We start from the raw sequence: 21,776 nt of genomic DNA, 5'->3' as shown, positions 1-21,776 counted from the left end.
ATTAGATAATGTTTTTTGCATTAAAATGTTGTGCATAGGGGGTATAAATATTTTGTTCCAATATCTAAACAGCGCTTTAAAAATGTTCCTATGGTTAGATGTTTGTAAGTTTATAATCTTTTGAATATTTAATATGCAGTTGTTCTACTATTGTTTATTTATTCATAATAGCACTCCTACAAGCAGTGATCCGTCTACAAATCCAAAAGAAGCTGTAGTCCGTTTGATGTCAAGGTAGGATTATTAAGTAAGGTATGGGTGAATGGTACTTAGGTGAGGCAGTGTTCACCATACAAAATGTTGCTGCCCATGTGGCACCATGAAGTAGCTGTTCATTGTAATAATTTGTAATATTATAACATGTTCTGTTATGTATAAATGATACTTAAAGGGACAGTCAACGCCCGACTCGGCCATGTTTTCCTGGACACTTATTAGTTACACATGCTGCAGGGTGTGCAGGTAGGAACATGTATTGTGCTGTTAATCATCACTATTCATGTGATGTTCAGAACCACAATACATGTTCCGTCCTGCTAACCCAGCAGCATGTGTAACTTATAAGTGCCCAGGAAAACATGGCCGACGTGGCAACCCTACACCCGACACAACAGGATTTCATATGTTTGTAACGCAAATGAAGATCTGCCTGCACCGCCTCCCTTCTCTATCACCTCTATCCTTGTCCTAGTAATCCTTCCAAATACACCTGTTAATAGACTCAAAATATGGCCGCCAAGCTCCTTCTCCTTCTTCCGAATCTTTATTTCAATTCAGGCTCGTTCATGTAGGGATTGATGACGCGCTCGATATGTCATTGCGCATGCACATTTGTAATTCAGTCATTTATTAGCTTTCAAAAATTGAATTGTGCATGCTCTTAACGCTGTGAACGAGTTTAAAGATTCTGACTGAGGATTCCATTCTGATTGGAGGATGGCTTGAGAGAGAAGGTTAATACGTAATAGTGGGGGGAGATTGGCGGCCATATTTCGAGTAGATTAACGGATGTATTTGGAAGGATTACTTGGACAAGGATAGAGGTGATGGAGAAGGGAGGCGGTGCAGGCGGATCTTCATTTGCGTTACAAACATATCAAATCCCATTGTGTCGGTGTTGACTGTCCCTTAAAAAGGACTGCTAAACACAAATTGTAAACTACATGATTTTGAACCTTCATATCTGAGAATACTTTTTTCAATGAAAACTGCAGCTTTATTTTGTCAAATGAGTAAATAGGTTTATGTTTATTTCACTGATTTCCCTGCCCCCCAGAACAAACGAATCCTTGCAAACCAATCACAAACTAATATTCAGATGCAGCACAAAATCATGATTGTTAAAGGGGCAGTAAACCTAGAAAATAATGTTATGTAATTCTGCACGTAGTGCAGATTTATATAACATTATATTAGTGCTAGCTTTATGTAACATAATATTGCCGCTGGAATTTTTATTAAAAAAAGAGGATTTTTCAGACCCGCCCTCTGCTCTACTGAGCGGGTCTGGTTTTCACTCTGGGCGCATCTGGGCAGCTGTCTAGTCACAGCCCGGCACGACCGCGCCATTACACTCAATGTAGCTCGCTCCCGCTGTCGGACAAAAATTCCAGCGCCAATATTATGTTACATAAAGCTCGCACTAATATAATGTTATATAATTCTGCCCTTTCAATGCAAAACTGATAATCCACATTTTACAAACGTGACTGCTGAGAAAGGGTGAAGTAAACAAAAGCTTACATAAATTGCCTAAAAGTATTAAAGGACAACTTAATGCAGTAGAATTGCATAACGATAATCTGAATTTCAAATAAGCAGTAGATTTTTTTTCTGACTTTTTTTTTCCCCCTCCCATTTTTTTGTCCCTTGTACCACAAACTAGTATACATATACCCTGTGAGCTTGTGCACATGCTCAGTAGGATCTTGTTCCCCAGAAAGCGTGAATATAAAAAGACTGCAAAATTTGATAATGGAAGTAAATTGGAAAGGGTCTTAAAACTGCTGCTCTTTCTGAATCATAAGTTTAAGAGAAAGTGAAACAATCACAATTTTTCGATGTATTTTACAACCAAAGGCAGCAAAATAAATAATGTATATTGCAAATATTTTTCACTTGCAATAATGAAACATTTTATACATTGTTGAAATGTCAAGTTTAATGGTGCTTTAAGCTATCTAAAGCATGTTAACTGCATAATTTAACATAAATTGGTGTAATGATAAGTTAATGGTAATGATTATAATGCAAGGGAAATATGTTGTATGTGAAATAGCTGCTTGTGCTCTTTCAACACCCCTAGGAATAATCAGCATTTCAGTACCTAACATAAATAACATTATCAGGTCAGCTATACTTGCAAGCTCAGTCCATTATTGTTGGGCATATCCTAGGTGATGAATTTAATGATAAAAAAAACTGCTATTTCTAGTACAGACATAAACTTGAAGAAACAATTTGCCACACTTTTAATACTCTGCGGTAGGCAAAACAAGTAATTTAGAACACATTGAGGGGAAATACATTTTATAGTACAGTGTCCCTTTTAAGAAATTTATTTTCACTGTATTTGTTTGTTGCTCAGTTTGCCAATAGCATTTGCTATGTCTGTTAAGTTACACTTTATACAGTGCTTATTAAGAGGTTTTTAAATCAGAGCTCGACAAACCCCAGAGCCAGGGAGTCACCAGCTCATAGAAGTTTACCTCTGGCTCCTAACTTTTTGGTTGATTCTCTATATATCTATATACAAATACCACTGTCTGGTTTCTAAAAGTGTGCCTGACTCTGAAAAATATCTTACTGTCTCCTAAAGTTTGGAACAGATTTGTTGATCACTGTAAATGCTTGTTAATTTTTTATTTTTTTTACTTTACTTTGGTTTGGAACAGACCAATCATTACTGTGTATTCTGCTTCTGCTAATCCAGAATTTTCTCTTTTTGTACAGGATTGTAACAACTATGCAAAAGCATCTGGTTTTATCAGATTACCCTAAGACCATCTTTGACAAATTTTTAATGTTCTTCCAATCGCTTCAACTCCCTCCGCACTGTTATACCTTTACAAACGCGTAAGTATGTATTAAGATGATTTAGCATGAATCTAGCAAATGCTGTGCTTCTAACATCTAGACACTTTTAAAAATATGATGTGTATAAAGTATTGCCTTCAACTTTCATTCTGGTTGTTACATTGTAAATTTTGGTCAGTTCCCTCACTAATCTCATCCTGTAATGACAGTCTAAGATAAAATGCTCATAAATCAGAAAATATATTTATACAGCATGGCTTTCCAATCCTTAACATAATCTGTTTGTCTAAAAAGTGTATACAGATACAATTCCCAAAATCCAGCATTATTCTGACATCCAGACTTCTTAATATTTGTTTTTAATACAATTTATAAAAAAACATATGTATAATTTTCTTTCCTAAGATAATGGTGAGTCCACACCTTTAGGAATTACTGTAGGGAATATCACTCCTGGCCAGCAGGAGGAGGCAAATAGCACCACAGTTAAACTGTTAAGTATCACTTACACACAACCCCCAGTCATTCTCTTTACCTTCGGTGCATGGAGGAGGTGAAGTTTAGGTGTCTGGAAAAAATTTTTTATTTCATCTACAAGCACGTTTTGGGGTATAGCCGTATTCCATGTCATTCCTTGCAGTCGGGTAGTGATGGCTTTAAAGCAGTTAGAAACTTGTAAAGAGGTACTAAAGAGGTACTTACTGAGTTTTCTTAACAATTTCTGCCCTAGTTTAGAAAGCCAGAGTTGGCTACTCTGTTCTTTCTTTTTCATAGGTCTCTGTGAAGAACTATGTCTTCTCATACCTTGTAACTGTCTACATGCCGGACAGCGGATCAGATACGTGCTTTTTCTTCCACTTGGGGAGACCATGCACTTAACAAATTAAAAGGCACTGCTTTTTTATTAGGACATAGATAATCCTGTTGTATGGGTTACACTGGGGCATGAAGCAGGCACTGTACCATGTGTGAGACTAACATTTAAACTCTTTTAAAAAGAAAGGGTAAAATGTTTTTGTTAGGCTTTATTTTTTGACACATATTTACTTGATATAACAATACAAGTTTAAACTGAAAGTAAGGCTGAATTTTCTATTTCAGCAGCTTATTCATTTCCCCATTGCTTTAAAATAAACTGATGCAACATTGTAAACTGTCCGGTTTGAAAAAACGGTTATTTTTGGTACTCAGTGTACCAGGAAGCTATTTTTAGTGCCTCTCTGTGTCGCAGCAGTAATTTGAGCTCGGCAGTTTCGGTCACAAAGTTGTTTTTCTCCATTTCTGGGTGATCTGGTCTTAATTGGTAGCGGTAAGGCACCTCTGTAATTGAGATGTGGGGTTGTCTGAGAGGTATTAGAAGTTTATTTGATGTTTACTAAATGTTTTTTCTTAACTTTTCTCACATAATTTTAGCTGGGGATCGATCCTAATTTAGGATAAAATTTAAAGTGATTTTTTTCCTTGGCTTATTTTAATTGAATATTAAAATCTTTTAAACTTATCTGTACAAGTTTATTTACTGTTTCACAACATGTCTGATATGGAGCAAAAGCCTGCTCTCATGAATTCATGCTTATTATGTTTAGATGCACAAATTGCAGCTCCTATGCAATTTTGTTCTTCATGTGTCAAGAAAACCTTTCAAACTAAAGGTAAAATTGTTGAGCCTAAAGTCTCTCAGGATGATGCTGTTAAAATAATACCTCAGCTTTCTCCTGCTACGTCCCAAGCCTCAATGGTGTAAAATGCAGTGCCCTGTGGTTCCTCTATAACTCCTAGTGGAGTTTATTTAAAAGCAGAAATTGCTGCCCAGGAAATCTAGAAATTCAGAAAGTTAGGTGCCTGTCCTCAGTTCTGCTTCCCAAGTTGCCCTTTCTCATAAATCTAATGAGGAAGATACATTGGGACTTTCTGAGGGTGAAATCTCAGATTTGGAAAGTATAATGCGTTCTTCTGAGACTGAGGTGGTATCCTTCAGATTTAAGCTTGAACACCTTTGTGTATTGTTAAAGGAGGTTTTAGCTACTTTAGATGCCTTCGATACCCCTGTTGTTGTCACTCCTAAGAAATCTAGTAAACTTAATAGTTTCTTTGATGATCCTTCCACTTTGGAAGTTTTTCCTGTGCCGGACCGTGCTAGGGAGATTATCCCACAGGAATGGGAGAAACCAGGGGTGTCTTTCCCCCGTCTCCCATTTTTAAGAAAATGTTTCCTATCAAGGACTCCATTAAAGACCCTTGATATACTGTACCCAAAGTTGAAGAAGGGGCCGTTTCCACCCTGACTAAGAACCACTAGTCCTATTGAGGATAGCTGCTCTTTTTAAGGATCCGATGAACATAAATCTTTTTCAAATAAGCCTCCAGCTTCTTGTCCATCAAGGTCCCCAATGGCAACCTGCGGTGTATATTTCCTCCATGACTAGTGCGGTATGTTATTGGTTCAACGCCTTATCTGATTCTCTTCTAGTAGAGACTCCCTTGGATGAAATTCAAGATAGGATTAAATCTATTAAATTGGCCAATTCCTTTATTGCAGATGACATTTTACAGATTGTTAATTTAGGAGCTAAAACTTCTAGATTCGCTGTCCTAGGCCGCAGGGCTTTTTGGTTGAAATCCTGGTCTGCGGACGTTTCCTCTAAAGTCAAGCTTCTGGCGATTCCTTACAAGGACAAAACCTTGTTTGTACCCGGTTTGGCAGAAATTATCTCTGATATTATGGGTGGAAAAGGGTCTTTTCTACCTCAAGATAAGAAAAATAGGCTAAAGGATGTCAGAGTAATTTTTGTTCCTTTCGTAACTTTAGAGGAAAGCCTTCTCCTTTTTCTTCCAAGCAGCAACAATCGGATCAGGTGGGGGGGCAGACTTTCTCAGTTCTCTCAAGCCTAGATACGAGATGTCCCAGATCCCTGGACTATAGACATAGTATTCCAGGGTTGCAAATTGTAATTCAAGACTTTTCCTCCCAGAGGCAGATTCCTTCTCTCAAGATTATCCGCACACTAGATAAAAAAAGAGCCGTTCTTGAAATGTATGCAACATATTTCCTCTCTGGGAGGGATAGTTCCAGTGCAGGAACAGGGTTTCTGGTTCTACTCCAACCTATTTGTGGTTCCAAAAAAAGAGGGAACTTTCCATCCCATTATAGACTTGAAGTGTCTAAACAAGTTTCTCAAAGTTCCATCCTCCAAGATGGAGACTATACTCTCCATTCTTCCTTTAGTACAAGAGGGTCAGTTCATGACAACCATAGACCTAAAGGATGCGTATCTTCATGTTCCTATTCACAGGGACATCACAGATTCCTAAGATCTGCCTTTCTGGACACACATTTCCAGTTTGTGGCCCTTCCATTTGGTCTAGCCACGGCTCCCAGAACTTTTTCAAAGGTTCTAGGGGCTCTTTTGGCAGTGATCCGTTCTTGTGGATTTGCTTTGGCACTCTACCTGGACGACATATTGGTTCAGGCACCATCTTTTCGACTAGCAAAATCTCACACAGAGATATTGTTGTCTTTTCTTTGTTTCCTTGGATGGAATGTGAATCTAGAAAAAAAAGCTCCCTTTCCCCTACTACAAGAGTAGTGTTCTTAGGGACCATAATAGATTCTCTATAGATGAAGATTTTTCTGATAGAGGTCAGGAAAAACAAAATAATTTCCTCTTGCCTCTCCAGGCTTCTGCTCATCCTTCAGTGGCTCAATGTATGGAGGTAATCGGTCTGATGGTGGCTTCCTTGGACATCATTCCTTTTGCTCAGTTTTATTTGAGAGCTCTCCAGTTGTGCATGCAGCCGGACAGATAGCTCAGCATGCTATGACAACCATAGACCTAAAGCATGCTATGACAACCATAGACCTAAAGGATGCGTATCTTCATGTTCCTATTCACAGGGACATCACAGATTCCTAAGATCTGCCTTTCTGGACACACATTTCCAGTTTGTGGCCCTTCCATTTGGTCTAGCCACGGCTCCCAGAACTTTTTCAAAGGTTCTAGGGGCTCTTTTGGCAGTGATCCGTTCTTGTGGATTTGCTTTGGCACTCTACCTGGACGACATATTGGTTCAGGCACCATCTTTTCGACTAGCAAAATCTCACACAGAGATATTGTTGTCTTTTCTTTGTTTCCTTGGATGGAATGTGAATCTAGAAAAAAAAGCTCCCTTTCCCCTACTACAAGAGTAGTGTTCTTAGGGACCATAATAGATTCTCTATAGATGAAGATTTTTCTGATAGAGGTCAGGAAAAACAAAATAATTTCCTCTTGCCTCTCCAGGCTTCTGCTCATCCTTCAGTGGCTCAATGTATGGAGGTAATCGGTCTGATGGTGGCTTCCTTGGACATCATTCCTTTTGCTCAGTTTTATTTGAGAGCTCTCCAGTTGTGCATGCAGCCGGACAGATAGCTCAGCATGCTAAGGCACTGTGGCTGAGCTCTGTAGCAACCCAAGGGTTGCAGGTTCGATCCCGGCGAGGTCCACTCAGTCTTTCATCCTTCCGAGGTCGATAAAATGAGCAGCGCCTTGAGACCCTTACGGTGATTATCCGCGCTTTACAAGTACCCAATACAATACATACATGCTCAGACAATGGAATGGCGACCATGTGGATCTATCTCAGAGAATAGAGTTAGATCAGTCGTCAAGGGATTATCTCCCGTGGTGGATTTTTTAGGAACATCTGTCTCAGGGCACATGCTTTCGGAGACCTTCCTGGGTGATCGAGACCACAGATGCCAGCCTGCTGGACTGGGGAGCAGTCTGAAACTTGTTAAAAGCTCAGGGCCTTTGGACTCGGGAGGAGTCTGCTCTTCCCATCAACATCTTGGAGTTGAGGGCGATTTACAATGCTCCATTGGCTTGGCCTCAGTTGTCCTCAGCCCAGTTTATCAGGTTCCAGTAGGACAACATAACCTCTGTGGCTTGCATCAATCACCAGGGAGGAACTCGAGAGTTCCTTAGCCATGAAGGAGGTTACTCGGATTCTTCAGTGGGCAGAGACCCACTATTGCTGTCTATCTGCCATCCACGTTCCAGGAGTAGACAACTGGGAAGCGGATTTTCTGAGCAGACAGACTTTTCATCCCCAGTAGTGGGAACTCTATCGAGAGGTGTTTTCCAGCTTAATCCTCAAATGGGGGGTGCCGGAGTTAGATCTGATGGCATGCCGTCAGAACACCAAGCTTCCAAAGTACGGTTCAAGGTCATGATATCCGCAGGCCATTCTGATAGATGCTCTGGCGGTTCCTTGGGTTTTCAGGTTGGCCTACCCGTTTCCTCCGTTTGCTCTCCTTCCACAAGTCATTGCTCGTATCAAACAGGAAAGGGCGTCAGTGATTCTAAAAGCCCCTGTGTGGCCTCGCAGGATCTGGTTTGCAGACCTGGTGGAGATGTCATCTCTCCCACCTTGGAGACTACCTTTGAGGAAGGACCTCCTGATTCAGGGTCCCTTCAATTATCCAAATCTCATTTCTTTGAAGCTGACTGCTTGGAGATTGAATGCTTAATTCTGTCTAAGCGTGGTTTTTCTGAGTCGGTCATTGAGACCATGATTCAGGCTCGCAAGCCTGTTACTAGAAAGATTTACCATAATATATGGCGTAAATATCTTTATTGGTGTGAATCCAAGGGCTACTCTTGGAGTAGAATTAGAATTCCTAGAATTATATCTTTTCTTCAGTACCCTGAAGGGTCAGATTTCTGCTTGATCAGTTTTACTACATAAACGTTTGGCGGATGTGCCAAATGTGCAATCTATTTGTCAGGCCTTGGTCAAAATCAGGCCTGTCTTTAAGTCTGTTGCTCCTCCTTGGAGCCATAACCTTGTTCTTAAAGTTTTACAGTTGGATCCGTTTGAGCCGTTGCATTCCATAGACATTAAGTTATCTTGGAAGGTGGTGTTTCTTGTTGCTATCTCTTCTGCTCGAAGAGTCTCGGGACTCTCAGCTCTGCAGTGTGATTCCCCTTATCTTATTTTTCATGCCGGCGGGTCTTCGTACTAAGTTAGGTTTCCTTCCTAAGGTTGTTTCTAATAGAAATATCAATCAGGAAGTTGTTGTTCCCTCTCTGTGTCCTAATCCTCCTCCTTCCAAAGAATGTTTGTTACAAAATTTGGATGTTGTACGTGCTCTTAAATTCTACTTGCAGGCGACTAAGGATTTTCGCCAGTTCTCTGCCCTCTTTGTCTGTTTCTCTGGGAAACGTAAAGGTCAGGAAGCTATTGCTTACTACTCTTTCTTTTTGGTTACGAAGTATAATTTGTTTGGCTTATGAGACTGCTGGACAGCAGCCTCCTGAGAGAAATACGGCTCATTCCACAAGAGCTGTTTCCTCTTGGGCTTTCAAAAATGAATCGTCTGTGGAACAAATTTGCAAGGCTGCAACTTGGTCTTCTCTTCATACTTTTTTCAAAATTTTACAAATTTGATACTTTTGCCTTGACTGAGTCTTCTTTTGGGTGAAAGGTTCTTCAAGCGGTGGTGCCTTCTGTTTAAGACTGCCTGTCTTGTCCCTCCCTATTTATCCGTGTCCTCTAGCTTGGGTATTGGTTCCCAACAATAATTACTCAAGCCGTGGACTCACCATATCTTAGTAAAGAAAAACAAAATGTATGCTTACCTGATAAAATTATTTATTTCCGGATATGGTGAGTCCACGGCCCCACTCTTTATTTTAAAACATTTGTTCTTTTGACTATAACCTCAGGCACCTCTACATTTTGTTACTCCTTTTCTCTTGTTAGGTGTATCCAGTCCACGGATCATCCATTACTTGTGGGATATTCTCCTTCCCAACAGGAAGTTGCAAGAAGATCACCCACAGCAGAGCTGCTATATAGCTCCTCCCCTAACTGCCATACCTAGTCATTCTCTTGCAAGCTCTCAACATAGCTGGAGGTAGTTAGAGGAAAGTGGTAAAATATAGTTAGTTTTTTCTTCAATCAAAAGTTTGTTTTTAAATGGTACCGTAGTTGTGCTATTTTATCTCAGGCAGCATTTAGAAGAAGAATCTGCCTGCGTTTTTCTATGATCTTAGCAGAAGTAACTAAGATCCACTGCCGTTCTCACATATGTCTGAGGAGTGAGGTAACTTCAGAGGGAGAATGGCGTGCAGGGTATCCTGCAATAAGGTATGTGCAGTTAAGTTTTTCTAGGGATGGAATTTGCTAGAAAATGCTGCTGATACCGGATTAATGTAAGTTAAAGCTTAAATACAGTGATTTAATTACGACTAGTATCAGGCTTGCTATCAGAGGTATATACTCTGATTAATGTGCAATATAAAACGTTTGCTGGCATGTTTAATCGTTTTTATATATGCTTTGGTGATAAAACTTATTGGGGCCTAGTTTTTTCCACATGGCTGGCTTTATTTTTGCCTAGAAACAGTTTCCTGAGGCTTTCCACTGTTATAGTATAAAAGTTACAGTTGGTGCAGTTAAAATTACAAACTGTGACATTCAGCTTCCCTCAGCAGTCCCCTTCATGCTATAGGACATCTCTGAAGGGCTCAAAAGGCTTCAAAAGTAGGAGCTGTGGCAGTTGTTATGACTGTTTAAAAAACATATTTTTCGTTTTGTTAATCTGTTTTTTGTATTAAGGGGTTAATCATCCATTTGCAAGTGGGTGCAATGCTCTGCTAACTTGTTACATACACTGTAAAAATGTTGTTAGTTTAACTGCCTTCTTTCACTGTTATTTCAAATTTTGGCAAAATTACGTAACTTTTTTTTTATATTGCTTGTTAACTTGATTTAAAGTGTTTTCCAAGCTTGCTAGTCTGTATAAACATGTCTGACATAGAGGAAACTCCTTGTTCATTATGTTTAAAAGCCATGGTGGAACCCCATAGGAGAATGTGTACAAAATGTATTGATTTCACTTTAAACAGCTGTTCTCTTTAAAAGAATTATCACCAGAGGATTCTGACGAGGGGGAAGTTATGCCGACTAACTCTCCCCACGTGTCGGACCCTTTGACTCCGCTCAAGGGACTCACGCTAAAATGGCGCCAAGTACATCAGACGCCCATAGCGATTACTTTGCAGGACATGGTGGCAATCATGGATAATACCCTGTCAGCGGTATTAGCCTGACTGCCTGAATTCAGAGGAAAGCGCGATAGCTCTGGGGTTAGACGTAATACAGAGCGCGCAGATGTTTTAAGGCCCATGTCTGATACTGCGTCACAATATGCAGAAGCTGAGTAAGAGCTTCAGTCTGTGGGTGATATCTCTGGCTCGGGGAAACCTGATTCAGATATGTCTACTTTTAAATTTAAGCTTGAGAACCTCTGGGTGTTGCTTGGAGAGGTTTTAGCTGCTCTGAATGACTGTGACACAATTGCAGTGCCAGAGAAATTGTGTAGACTGGATAAATACTATGCGGTGCCGGTGTGTACTGACGTTTTTTCCGATACCTAAAAGGTTTACTAAGGAGTGGGACAGACCCGGTGTGCTGTTTTCCCCCCCTCCTATTTTTAGAAAAATGTTTCCAATAGACGCCACCCCACGAGACTTATGGCAGACGGTCCCTAAGGTGGAGGGAGCAGTTTCTACTTTAGCAAAGCGTACCACTATCCCTGTCGAGGACAGTTGTGCTTTTTCAGATCCAATGGATAAAAAATTAGGTTACCTTAAGAAAATGTTTATTCAACAAGGTTTTATCCTGCAGCCCCTTGCATGCATTGCTCCTGTCACTGCTGCTGCAGCGTTCTGGTTTGAGTCTCTGGAAGAGGCCTTTCAGACAGCTACTCCATTGACTGAAATACTTGACAAGCTTAGAACACTTAAGCTAGCTAATTCTTTTGTTTCTGATGCCATTGTTCATTTGACTAAACTAACGGCTAAGAATTCTGGATTCGCCATCCAGGCACGTAGGGCGCTATGGCTTAAATCTTGGTCAGCTGACGTGACTTCAAAGTCTAAATTACTTAACATTCCCTTCAAGGGGCAGACCCTATTCGGGCCTGGTTTGAGGGAAATTATTGCTGACATTACTGGAGGTAAGGGTCATACCCTTCCTCAGGACATAGCCAAATCAAGGGCCAAACAGTCTAATTTTCGTGCCTTTCAAAACTTCAAGGCAGGTGCAGCATCAACTTCCTCTGCTACAAAACAAGAGGGAACTTTTGTGCAATCCAAGCCGGCCTGGAAATCTAACCAGGCCTGGAGCAAAGGCAAGCAGGCCAGAAAGCCTGCTGCTGCCTCTAAGACAGCATGAAGGAACGGCCCTCTATCCGGCAACGGATCTAATAGGGGGCAGACTTTCTCTCTTCGCCCAGGCGTGGGCAAGAGATGTTCAGGATCCCTGGGCGTTGGAGATCATATCTCAGGGATATCTTCTGGACTTCAAAGCTTCCCCCCCACAAGGGAGATTTCACCTTTCGAGATTATCTGTAAACCAGATAAAGAAAGAGGCATTCTTACGCTGTGTGCAAGACCTCCTAATAATGGGAGTGATCCATCCAGTTCCACAGATGGAACAAGGACAGGGATTTTATTCAAATCTGTTTGTGGTTCCCAAAAAAGAGGGAACCTTCAGACCAATTTTGGATCTAAAGATCTTAAACAAATTCCTCAGAGTTCCATCGTTCAAAATGGAAACTATTCGGACAATCCTACCTATGATCCAGGAGGGTCAGTACATGACCACAGTGGATTTGAAGGATGCTTACCTTCACATACCGATTCACAAAGATCATCATCGGTTCCTAAGGTTTGCCTTTCTAGACAGGCATTACCAGTTTGTGGCTCTTCCCTTCTGGTTAGCTACAGCCCCAATAATTTTTACAAAGGTTCTGGGGTCTCTTCTGGTGGTCCTAAGACCACGGGGCATAGCAGTGGCCCCTTATCTAGACGACATCCTGATACAGGCGTCAAACTTCCAAATTGCCAAATCTCATACGGACATAGTGTTGGCATTTCTGAGGTCGCATTGGGTGGAAAGTGAACGAGGGAAAGAGTTCTCTATCACCCCTCACAAGGGTTTCCTTCCTAGGAACTCTGATAGATTCTGTAGAAATGAAAATTTACCTGACGGAGTCCAGGTTATCAAAGCTTCTAAATTCCTGCCGTGTTCTTCACTACATTCCGCGCCCTTCGGTGGCTCAGTGCATGGAAGTGATCGGCTTAATGGTAGCGGCGATGGACATAGTGCCATTTGCGCGCCTACATCTCAGACCGCTGCAATTATGCATGCTCAGTCAGTGGAATGGGGATTACACAGATTTGTCCCCTCTGCTTAATCTGGATCAAGAGACCAGAGATTCTCTTCTCTGGTGGCTATCTCGGGTCCATCTGTCCAAAGGTATGACCTTTCGCAGGCCAGATTGGACAATTGTAACAGATTCAAGCCTTCTAGGTTGGGGTGCAGTCTGGAATTCCCTGAAGGCTCAGGGATCGTGGACTCAGGAGGAGAAACTCCTCCCAATAAATATTCTGGAGTTAAGAGCAATATTCAATGCTCTTCTAGCTTGGCCTCAGTTAGCAACCCTGAGGTTCATCAGAATTCAGTCGGACAACATCACGACTGTGGCTTACATCAACCATCAAGGGGGGACCAGGAGCTCCCTAGCGATGTTAGAAGTCTCCAAGATAATTCGCTGGGCAGAGACTCACTCTTGCCATCTATCAGCGATCCATATCCCAGGTGTAGAGAACTGGGAGGCGGATTTTCTAAGTCGTCAGACTTTTCATCCGGGGGAGTGGGAACTCCATCCGGAGGTGTTTGCTCAATTGGTTCATCGTTGGGGCACACCAGAATTGGATCTCATGGCGTCTCGCCAGAACGCCAAGCTTCCTTGTTACGGATCCAGTTCCAGGGACCCAGAAGCGACGCTGATAGATGCTCTAGCAGCACCGTGGTTCTTCAACCTGGCTTATGTGTTTCCACCGTTTCCTCTGCTCCCTCGACTGATTGCCAAAATCAAACAGGAGAGAGCATTGGTGATCTTGATCGCGCCTGCGTGGCCACGCAGGAGCTGGTATGCAGACCTGGTGGACATGTCATCCTTTCCACCTTGGCCTCTGCCTCTGAGACAAGACCTTCTACTACAAGGTCCTTTCAATCATCCAAATCTAATTTCTCTGAGACTGACTGCCTGGAGATTGAACGCTTGATTTTGTCAAGGCGTGGCTTCTCCGAGTCAGTCATTGATACCTTAATACAGGCACGAAAGCCTGTAACCAGGAAAATCTACCATAAGATATGGCGCAAATATCTTCATTGGTGTGAATCCAAGAATTACTCATGGAGTAAGGTTAGGATTCCTAGGATATTGTCCTTTCTCCAAGAGGGTTTGGATAAAGGATTATCAGCTATTTCTTTAAAGGGACAGATTTCTGCTCTGTCTATCCTTTTGCACAAGCGTCTGGCAGAGGTTCCAGACGTCCAGGAATTTTGTCAGGCTTTGGTTAGAATTAAGCCTGTGTTTAAACCTGTTGCTCCTCCATGGAGCTTAAACTTGGTTCTTAAGGTTCTTCAAGGAGTTACGTTTGAACCCCTTCATTCCATTGAGATCAAACTTTTATCTTGGAAAGTTCTGTTTTTGATGGCTATTTCCTCGGCTCGTAGAGTCTCTGAGTTATCAGCTTTACAATGTGATTCTCCTTATCTGATTTTCCATATAGATAAAGTAGTTCTGCGTACAAAACCTGGGTTTTTACCTAAGGTAGTTTCCAACAAGAATATCAATCAAGAGATTGTTGTTCCATCATTGTGTCCTAATCCTTCTTCAAAGAAGGAACGTCTTTTACATAATTTGGACGTAGTCCGTGCTTTAAAGTTTTACTTACAAGCGACTAAAGATTTTCGTCAAACATCTTCCCTGTTTGTTTTTTTACTCCGGACAGAGGAGAGGTCAAAAGGCTTCGGCAACCTCTTTCTTTTTGGCTTCGGAGCGTAATACGCTTAGCCTATGAGACTGCTGGACAGCAGCCCCCTGAAAGGATTACAGCTCATTCTAGTAGAGCTGTGGCTTCCACCTGGGCCTTTAAAAATGAGGCTTCTGTTGAACAGTTTTGCAAAGCGGCGACTTGGTCTTCGCTTCATACCTTTTCAAAATTTTACAAATTTGATACTTCTTTGATGCTTCTTCGGAGACTATTTTTGGGAGAAAGGTTCTACAGGCAGTGGTCCCTTCCGTTTAAGTACCTGCCTTGTCCCTCCCTTCATCCGTGTACTTTAGCTTTGGTATTGGTATCCCACAAGTAATGGATGATCCGTGGACTGGATACACCTAACAAGAGAAAACATAATTTATGCTTACCTGATTAATTTATTTCTCTTGTGGTGTATCCAGTCCACGGCCCGCCCTGTCCTTTTAAGGCAGGTCTAAATTTTAAACTACAGTCACCACTGCACCCTATGGTTTCTCCTTTCTCGACTAGTTTCGGTCGAATGACTGGATATGGCAGTTAGGGGAGGAGCTATATAGCAGCTCTGCTGTGGGTGATCCTCTTGCAACTTCCTGTTGGGAAGGAGAATATCCCACAAGTAATGGATGATCCGTGGACTGGATACACCACAAGATAAATACATTTCTCAGGTAAGCATAAATTATGTTTTTCTCCATTTCCCTTCGGTCGAATAACTGGTGGTTGTGGTTAAGGGAGTGATACTTAGCACTTTAACTGTGGTGCTCTTTGCCTCCTCCTGCTGGCCAGGAGTGATATTCCCAACAGTATTTACTCAAGCCGTGGACTCACCATATCCGGAAATAAATAAATTTATCAGGTAAGCATACATTTTGTTTCTTTCATGTAAGTGGCAAGAGTCCATGAGCTAGTGACGTATGGGATATACATTCCTACCAGGAGGGGGCAAAGTTTCCCAAACCTCAAAATGCCTATAAATACACCTCCCACCTCACTCACACCTTAGTTTTACAAACTTTGCTTGATTTCTTCTGTGAAAAGCGCTTCTAAGCATTTTGAAGCCCAATTCCTCTCAAAGTACAGTGTTTGTCTGAGGGATGTGAAGGGAGTATTGCCTGATGATGCCATGTTTTCACCTATGGGAAATCTATTCTATGACTCTCTTTAAATTTGGTCGTGGGGATTCATCTGCCACCTCCCTTTACAGATCAACATTATACTCCTCTACCATTACCTCTGCTGATATGTTTCAGTACTGGTTTGGCTGTCTGCTATATGTGTATGGGTGTCTTCAGCTTCAGCTATGTTTGGCACTTTATATTTGAAAGCTCTAATATATATTGCATATATTTGCCATGAGTCAGGTCTATGTTTATTTCTTTTACAAGATATGACGAGTCCACGGATTTCATCCTTATGGGATATCACCTCCTGGTCAGCAGGAGGAGGCAAAGAGCACCACAGCAGAGCTGTATATATAGCTCCTCCCTTCCCTCCCACTCCAGTCATTCTCTTTGCCTGTGTTAGTGATAGGAAGAGGTAAAGTGAGGTGTTAGTTTAGATTCTTCAATCAAGAGGTTTTTTTTATTTTTAAATGGTACCAGTGAGTACTATTTTTCTCAGGGTAGACAGAAATCGTCATTCACTGACACCCCAAGAAAGTTAGAGACATTATTTGCTGCCCTGATGATGATATTCTTAGCAAACGTTATCTAAGATCCTGCTTGTTCCCACAGATCGGCTGAAGGTGGTGAAAAGAACATCTTCCTTGTGTGGGACCATGTCATGCTGCGCTCAGCATTGAGGTATGTTCAGTCATTTGCTTCTGGGGAAACTAAGATATATCAGAACAGACTGACATTTATTCCCTTTTCCCGGGGAGGGGTGATCAGTATGCAGTGTGAAATGAAATGGTGTGCCTGTGGTTCCCCTCTCTTTTGGGTACTATCAACTGTGTTTTTCAGTAAACTGATGCGTGCTTCAGTATTCTATGTTGTGGGCTGACGCTGGGAGATTGCGGATTGTTCCCCAAGGGCTAACGTTATCTGTGGTGAAACTTATGACTGGTCAGGGGAGTGTGTGTTGTTTGAGGGGCACATTGGCGTTTCTCGTTATTTTGGTTTATGAGGTTAAACCTAAAATTTTTTCTTCCCATGCGGTTTCTCTACTGGGGATTTGATTTACGCCCATGATGGGCGGGGCCTAGCTTTGCGCGCTTAGCCGCGCATTTGTCATCCGGATCCTCGATCGGCAGCAGGTCTCTGGGCTCCGGTGTGGCCTAAGTCAGTTTGTGTTGCAACTTCACAAACAGACTTGGGAACGCTGATCACGGAATATTCAGTGTCTTCTGGGAGCAGCTAGGCGCCGCAGCAGAGCTGTGGCGAGGTGCAAGTGTCAAAAGTTTTGCTATACCCTCATGCATAGCTGAACTGGGCAACAGAGTACTATTTGCTAAGGATTTATAGTGCTCTCTATTGTTACATAGTTTTCTTGTGGAAGAGAAATTATTGCGGTTTTATTTTTTTTAAACACATAGTAGGCTTGTTTTATTTAAAAAAAAATTCTATAAGTTTTGACTTTCAAAATGAATGTTAATTAAGTAAAGACGATCAACATTGCTATTGCTAGTTTGTTTGTCATGGCTGAACCTCTGGAAAGTACCTGTTCTATGTGTTTAGATGCCAATGTGGAACCCCCTATTACTTTTTGTCCCTCATGTACTGAGAGGGCTTTACAATGTAAAGAACACATTTTCTTTAATGCATGTATGTCTAAGGATGCTTCTCAGACTGATGAGAATCAGGGTATGCCCCAACTTTCTCCCCAAGCGTCACAACCTTTAACGCCCACCCAAGCGACGCCGTGTTCCTCAACTGCGTCCACTTCATTCACTCTGCAGGATATGGCTGCAGTTATGTCATCCACTCTTACAGAAGTTTTATCTAAGTTGCCAGTGTTACAAGTCAAACGCAGCAGGACAGAAGCCCATGTGGTCCATGCGACTTCTGATGCTTTGATAGTTATCTCCGATGTACCCTTCCAGGGCTCTGAATTGGGGGGTAGGGAGACCCTGTCTGAGGGGGAACTGTCTGATTCAGGAAGTGCATTGCCTCAAACCGATTCGGACGTCATGTCCTTCAGATTTAAACTTGAACACCTCCGTCTGTTGCTGCGAGAGGTTTTGATGACTCTGGACGATTGTGACTCTATTGTGGTCCCACCAGAGAAATTATGTAAGATGGACAAATACTTAGAGGTTCCTTCTTATTCCCATGTTTTTCCGGTTCCTAAGAGAATTTCGGAAATTGTTGCAAGGGAATGGGGAAGACCGAGTATCCCGTTCTCTCCTTCCCCTATTTTTAAGAAAATGTACCCTATAGCTGATACCGTTCGGGACTCTTGGCAGACGGTCCCTAAGGTGTAGGGAGCTATCTCTACTCTGGCGAAGCGTAAGACTATTCCTATCGAGGACAGTTGTGCTTTCAAAGATCCCATGGATAAGAAGTTGGAGTGTCTTCTCAAAAAACTATGGGTTCATCAAGGGTTTTTATTGCAACCAGCGGCTTGCATTGTAACAGTCACGACTGTGGCTGCTTTTTGGTTTGAAGCTCTAGAAGAGTCTCTTAGGACTTCTTTGGAGGAAATACAAGATAGAATTAAGGCCCTTAAACTGGCTACTTCTTTTATTACGGATGCTGCCTTTCAGATCACCAAATTGGCGGCTAAGAGTTCGGGATTCTCCATCTTAGCACGGAGAGCCCTATGGTTGAAATCTTGGTCTGCGGATGTGTACTCTAAATCCAAGCTTTTGGCTATTCCTTTTAAGGGAAAGACCCTATTCGGGCCTGACTTGAAAGAAATCATTTCTGACATTACGGGAGGTAAGGGTCACCTCCTCCCTCAAGATAAGACATCTCAACAAAGGGGACGACAGAGTAATTTTCGTTCCTTTCGCAATTTCAAAAGAATCACCCCTTCCTCTTCCGCCAAGCAGGAAGGGAATTATTCACAAGCCAAGTCCACCTGGAGACCCAACCAGGCTTGGAACAAGGGTAAACAACCCAAGAAGCCCGCTGCTGCTCCCAAGACAGCATGAAGGGGCGGCCCCCGATCCGGGACCCGGATCTAGTAGGGGGCAGACTCTCTCTTTCTCCAGGCTTGGATAAGAGACGTTCAGGATCCCTGGACATTATAAATCATGTCTCAAGGGTATCAAGAGTTCAAAAATTCCTTCCCAAATTGGAAGGTTTCTTCTTTCACGATTGTCTGTAGACCAGATAAAAAGAGAGGCGTTCTTACGTTGTGTAAAAAACCTCTCCACTATGGGAGTAATTTGTTCCGTTCCAAAACAGGGGCAGGGGCAGGGGTTTTACTCAAATCTTTTTGTGGTTCCCAAAAAAGAGGGAACGTTCCGACCCATTTTAGATCTCATGAGACTAAACAAGTTTCTCAGAGTTCCATCCTTCAAGATGGAGACTATTCAGACAATTCTTCCATTGATCCAGGAGGGTCAATATATGACTACCGTGGACTTAAAGGATGCATATCTGCATATTCCTATCCACAGAGATCAACACCAGTTCCTGAGGTTTGCCTTTCTGGACAAACATTTTCAGTTCGTGGCCCTTCCTTTCGGGCTGGCCATGGCACCCAGGATCTTCACGAAGGTCCTAGGGTCTCTGCTGGCGGTTCTCAGGCCGCGGGGCATTGCAGTGGTGCATTATCTGGACGATTTTCTGATCCAGACGTCGTCTTATCAACTGACTAAGTCTCATACCGACATGGTTCTATCCTTTCTAAGGACTCACGGGTGGAAGGTGAATCTATAAAAGAGTTCACTAATTCCACAGACAATGGTTTCTTCCCTGGGAACTCTAATAGACTCTATATCCATGAAAATTTTCTTGACGGAAGTCAGAAGGTTAAAGATTCTGAATACATGCCGATCCCTTCAGTCCACTCCTCGACCATCAGTAGCTCAGTGTATGGAGGTAATTGGATTGATGGTGGCGGCAATGGTCATCATTCCGTTTGCTCGTTTTCATCTCAGACCCCTACAACTGAGCATGCTCAGACAGTGGAATGGAGATTATGCAGATTTGTCTCCTCAGATAGATCTGGATCAGGAGACAAGAGACTCTCTTCTTTGGTGGTTGTCGCAGGATCATCTGTTCCAAGGGACGTGCTTCCGCAGACCCTCATGGGTGATAGTGACAACGGACGCCAGTCTACTAGGATGGGGTGCAGTCTGGAATTCCCTGAAGCCTCAGGGTGTGTGGACTCGGTCGGAGTCTCTACTTCCAATCAATATTCTGGAATTGAGGGCAACATTCAATGCGCTTCAGGCTTGGCCTCAGTTGGCTTCGGCCAAATTCATCCGTTTTCAGTCAGACATCACGTCTGTGGCTTACATCAGTCATCAGGGAGGAACAAGGAGTTCCTTAGCGATGACAGAAGTATCCAAGATAATTCGGTGGGCGGAGGCTCATTCTTGTTATCTGTCAGCAATCTACATCCCAGGAGTGGACAATTGGGAAGCGGATTTTTTGAGCAGACAGACGTTTCATCCGGGGGAATGGGAACTCCATCCGGAGGTCTTTGCCACCCTGATTTTCAGATGGGGCAGACCGGAGCTGGATCTTATGGCATCTCGTCAGAATGCCAAGCTCCCGAGATACGGATCCAGGTCAAGGGATCCTCAGGCCGAACTGATAGATGCCTTGGCAGTGCCTTGGTTGTTCAACCTAGCTTATGTGTTTCCACCGTTTGCTCCCCTTCCCCGGGTGATTGCTCGGATCAAACAGGAGAGGGCTTCAGTGATTCTCATCGCTCCTGCATGGCCTCACAGGACTTGGTATGCCGATCTGGTGGACATGTCATCTCTGCCACCGTGGAAGCTCCCATTGTGGCAGGACCTTCTCAGTCAGGGACCCTTCCGTCTTCCGAATATAATTTCTCTACAGCTGACTGCTTGGAGATTGAACGCTTGATTTTATCTAAGCGAGGGTTCTCTGGTTCGGTCATTGATACCTTGATTCAGGCACGTAAGCCTGTTACTAGAAAGATTTACCATAAGATATGGCGTAAATATCTTTATTGGTGAGAATCCAAGGGTTACTCATGGAGTAAGATTAGAATTCCTAGGATTTTGTCCTTTCTCCAAGAAGGATTGGAGAAGGGGTTATCAGCAAGTTCCTTAAAGGGACAGATTTCTGCTTTATCTATTTTGCTACACAAATGTCTGGCAGATATTCCGGATGTTCAATCCTTTTGTCAGGCTCTGACTAGGGTCAGGCCTTTGTTTAGAACTTTTACTTCTTCTTTGGAGTTTGAATTTAGTTTTTCAGGTTTTTCAAGGGGTTCCGTTTGAACCTATGCATTCCATAGATATTAAGTTGTTATCTTGGAAAGTTTTATTTTAGGTTGCGATTTCTTCTGCTCACAGAGTTTCTGAGTTTTCGGCTCTACAATATGATTCTCCTTACCTTATTTTTCATTCCAATAAGGTAGTGTTACGTACCAAACCTGGTTTTCTTCCTAAGGTTGTTTCCAACAAAAATATTAATCAGGAAATTATTGTTCCTTCATTGTGTCCCAATCCTTCTAAGAAGGAGCGTCTGTTACATAACTTGGACGTGGTCTGTGCCCTAAAGTTTTACTTGCAGGCGACTAAAGAATTTCGTCAATCATCTTCATTATTTGTTGTTTTTTCCGGAACACGTAGGGGTCATAAAGCTACGGCTACCTCCCTTTCTTTTTGGCTGAAGAGTATCATCCTTGTTGCATATGAGACTGCTGAACTCAGCCTCCTGAAAGAATTACGGCTCCTTCTACTAGGGCTGTGGCTTCCTCATGGGCATTTAA

General features: G+C 42.4%; 1 protein-coding gene across 1 annotated transcript in view; it reads left to right on the top strand.

Annotated features, from left to right (window-relative positions):
• Positions 1–21,776, top strand: part of LOC128641671 (uncharacterized) — a 133,376-nt gene that overhangs the window by 34,289 nt on the left and 77,311 nt on the right. Inside the window, exons 8-9 of the mRNA XM_053694203.1 lie at positions 172–234; positions 2,953–3,075. Coding sequence (XP_053550178.1) covers positions 172–234; positions 2,953–3,075 — 186 coding nt within the window. The remainder of the gene's footprint in view (positions 1–171; positions 235–2,952; positions 3,076–21,776) is intronic.

This window comes from Bombina bombina, chromosome 11, assembly GCF_027579735.1.
Source record: "Bombina bombina isolate aBomBom1 chromosome 11, aBomBom1.pri, whole genome shotgun sequence".
Classification (NCBI taxonomy): Eukaryota; Metazoa; Chordata; class Amphibia; order Anura; family Bombinatoridae; genus Bombina; species Bombina bombina.
Note: the sequence above shows the minus strand (reverse complement) of the source record. Positions and strands in the feature narration are given on the sequence as shown.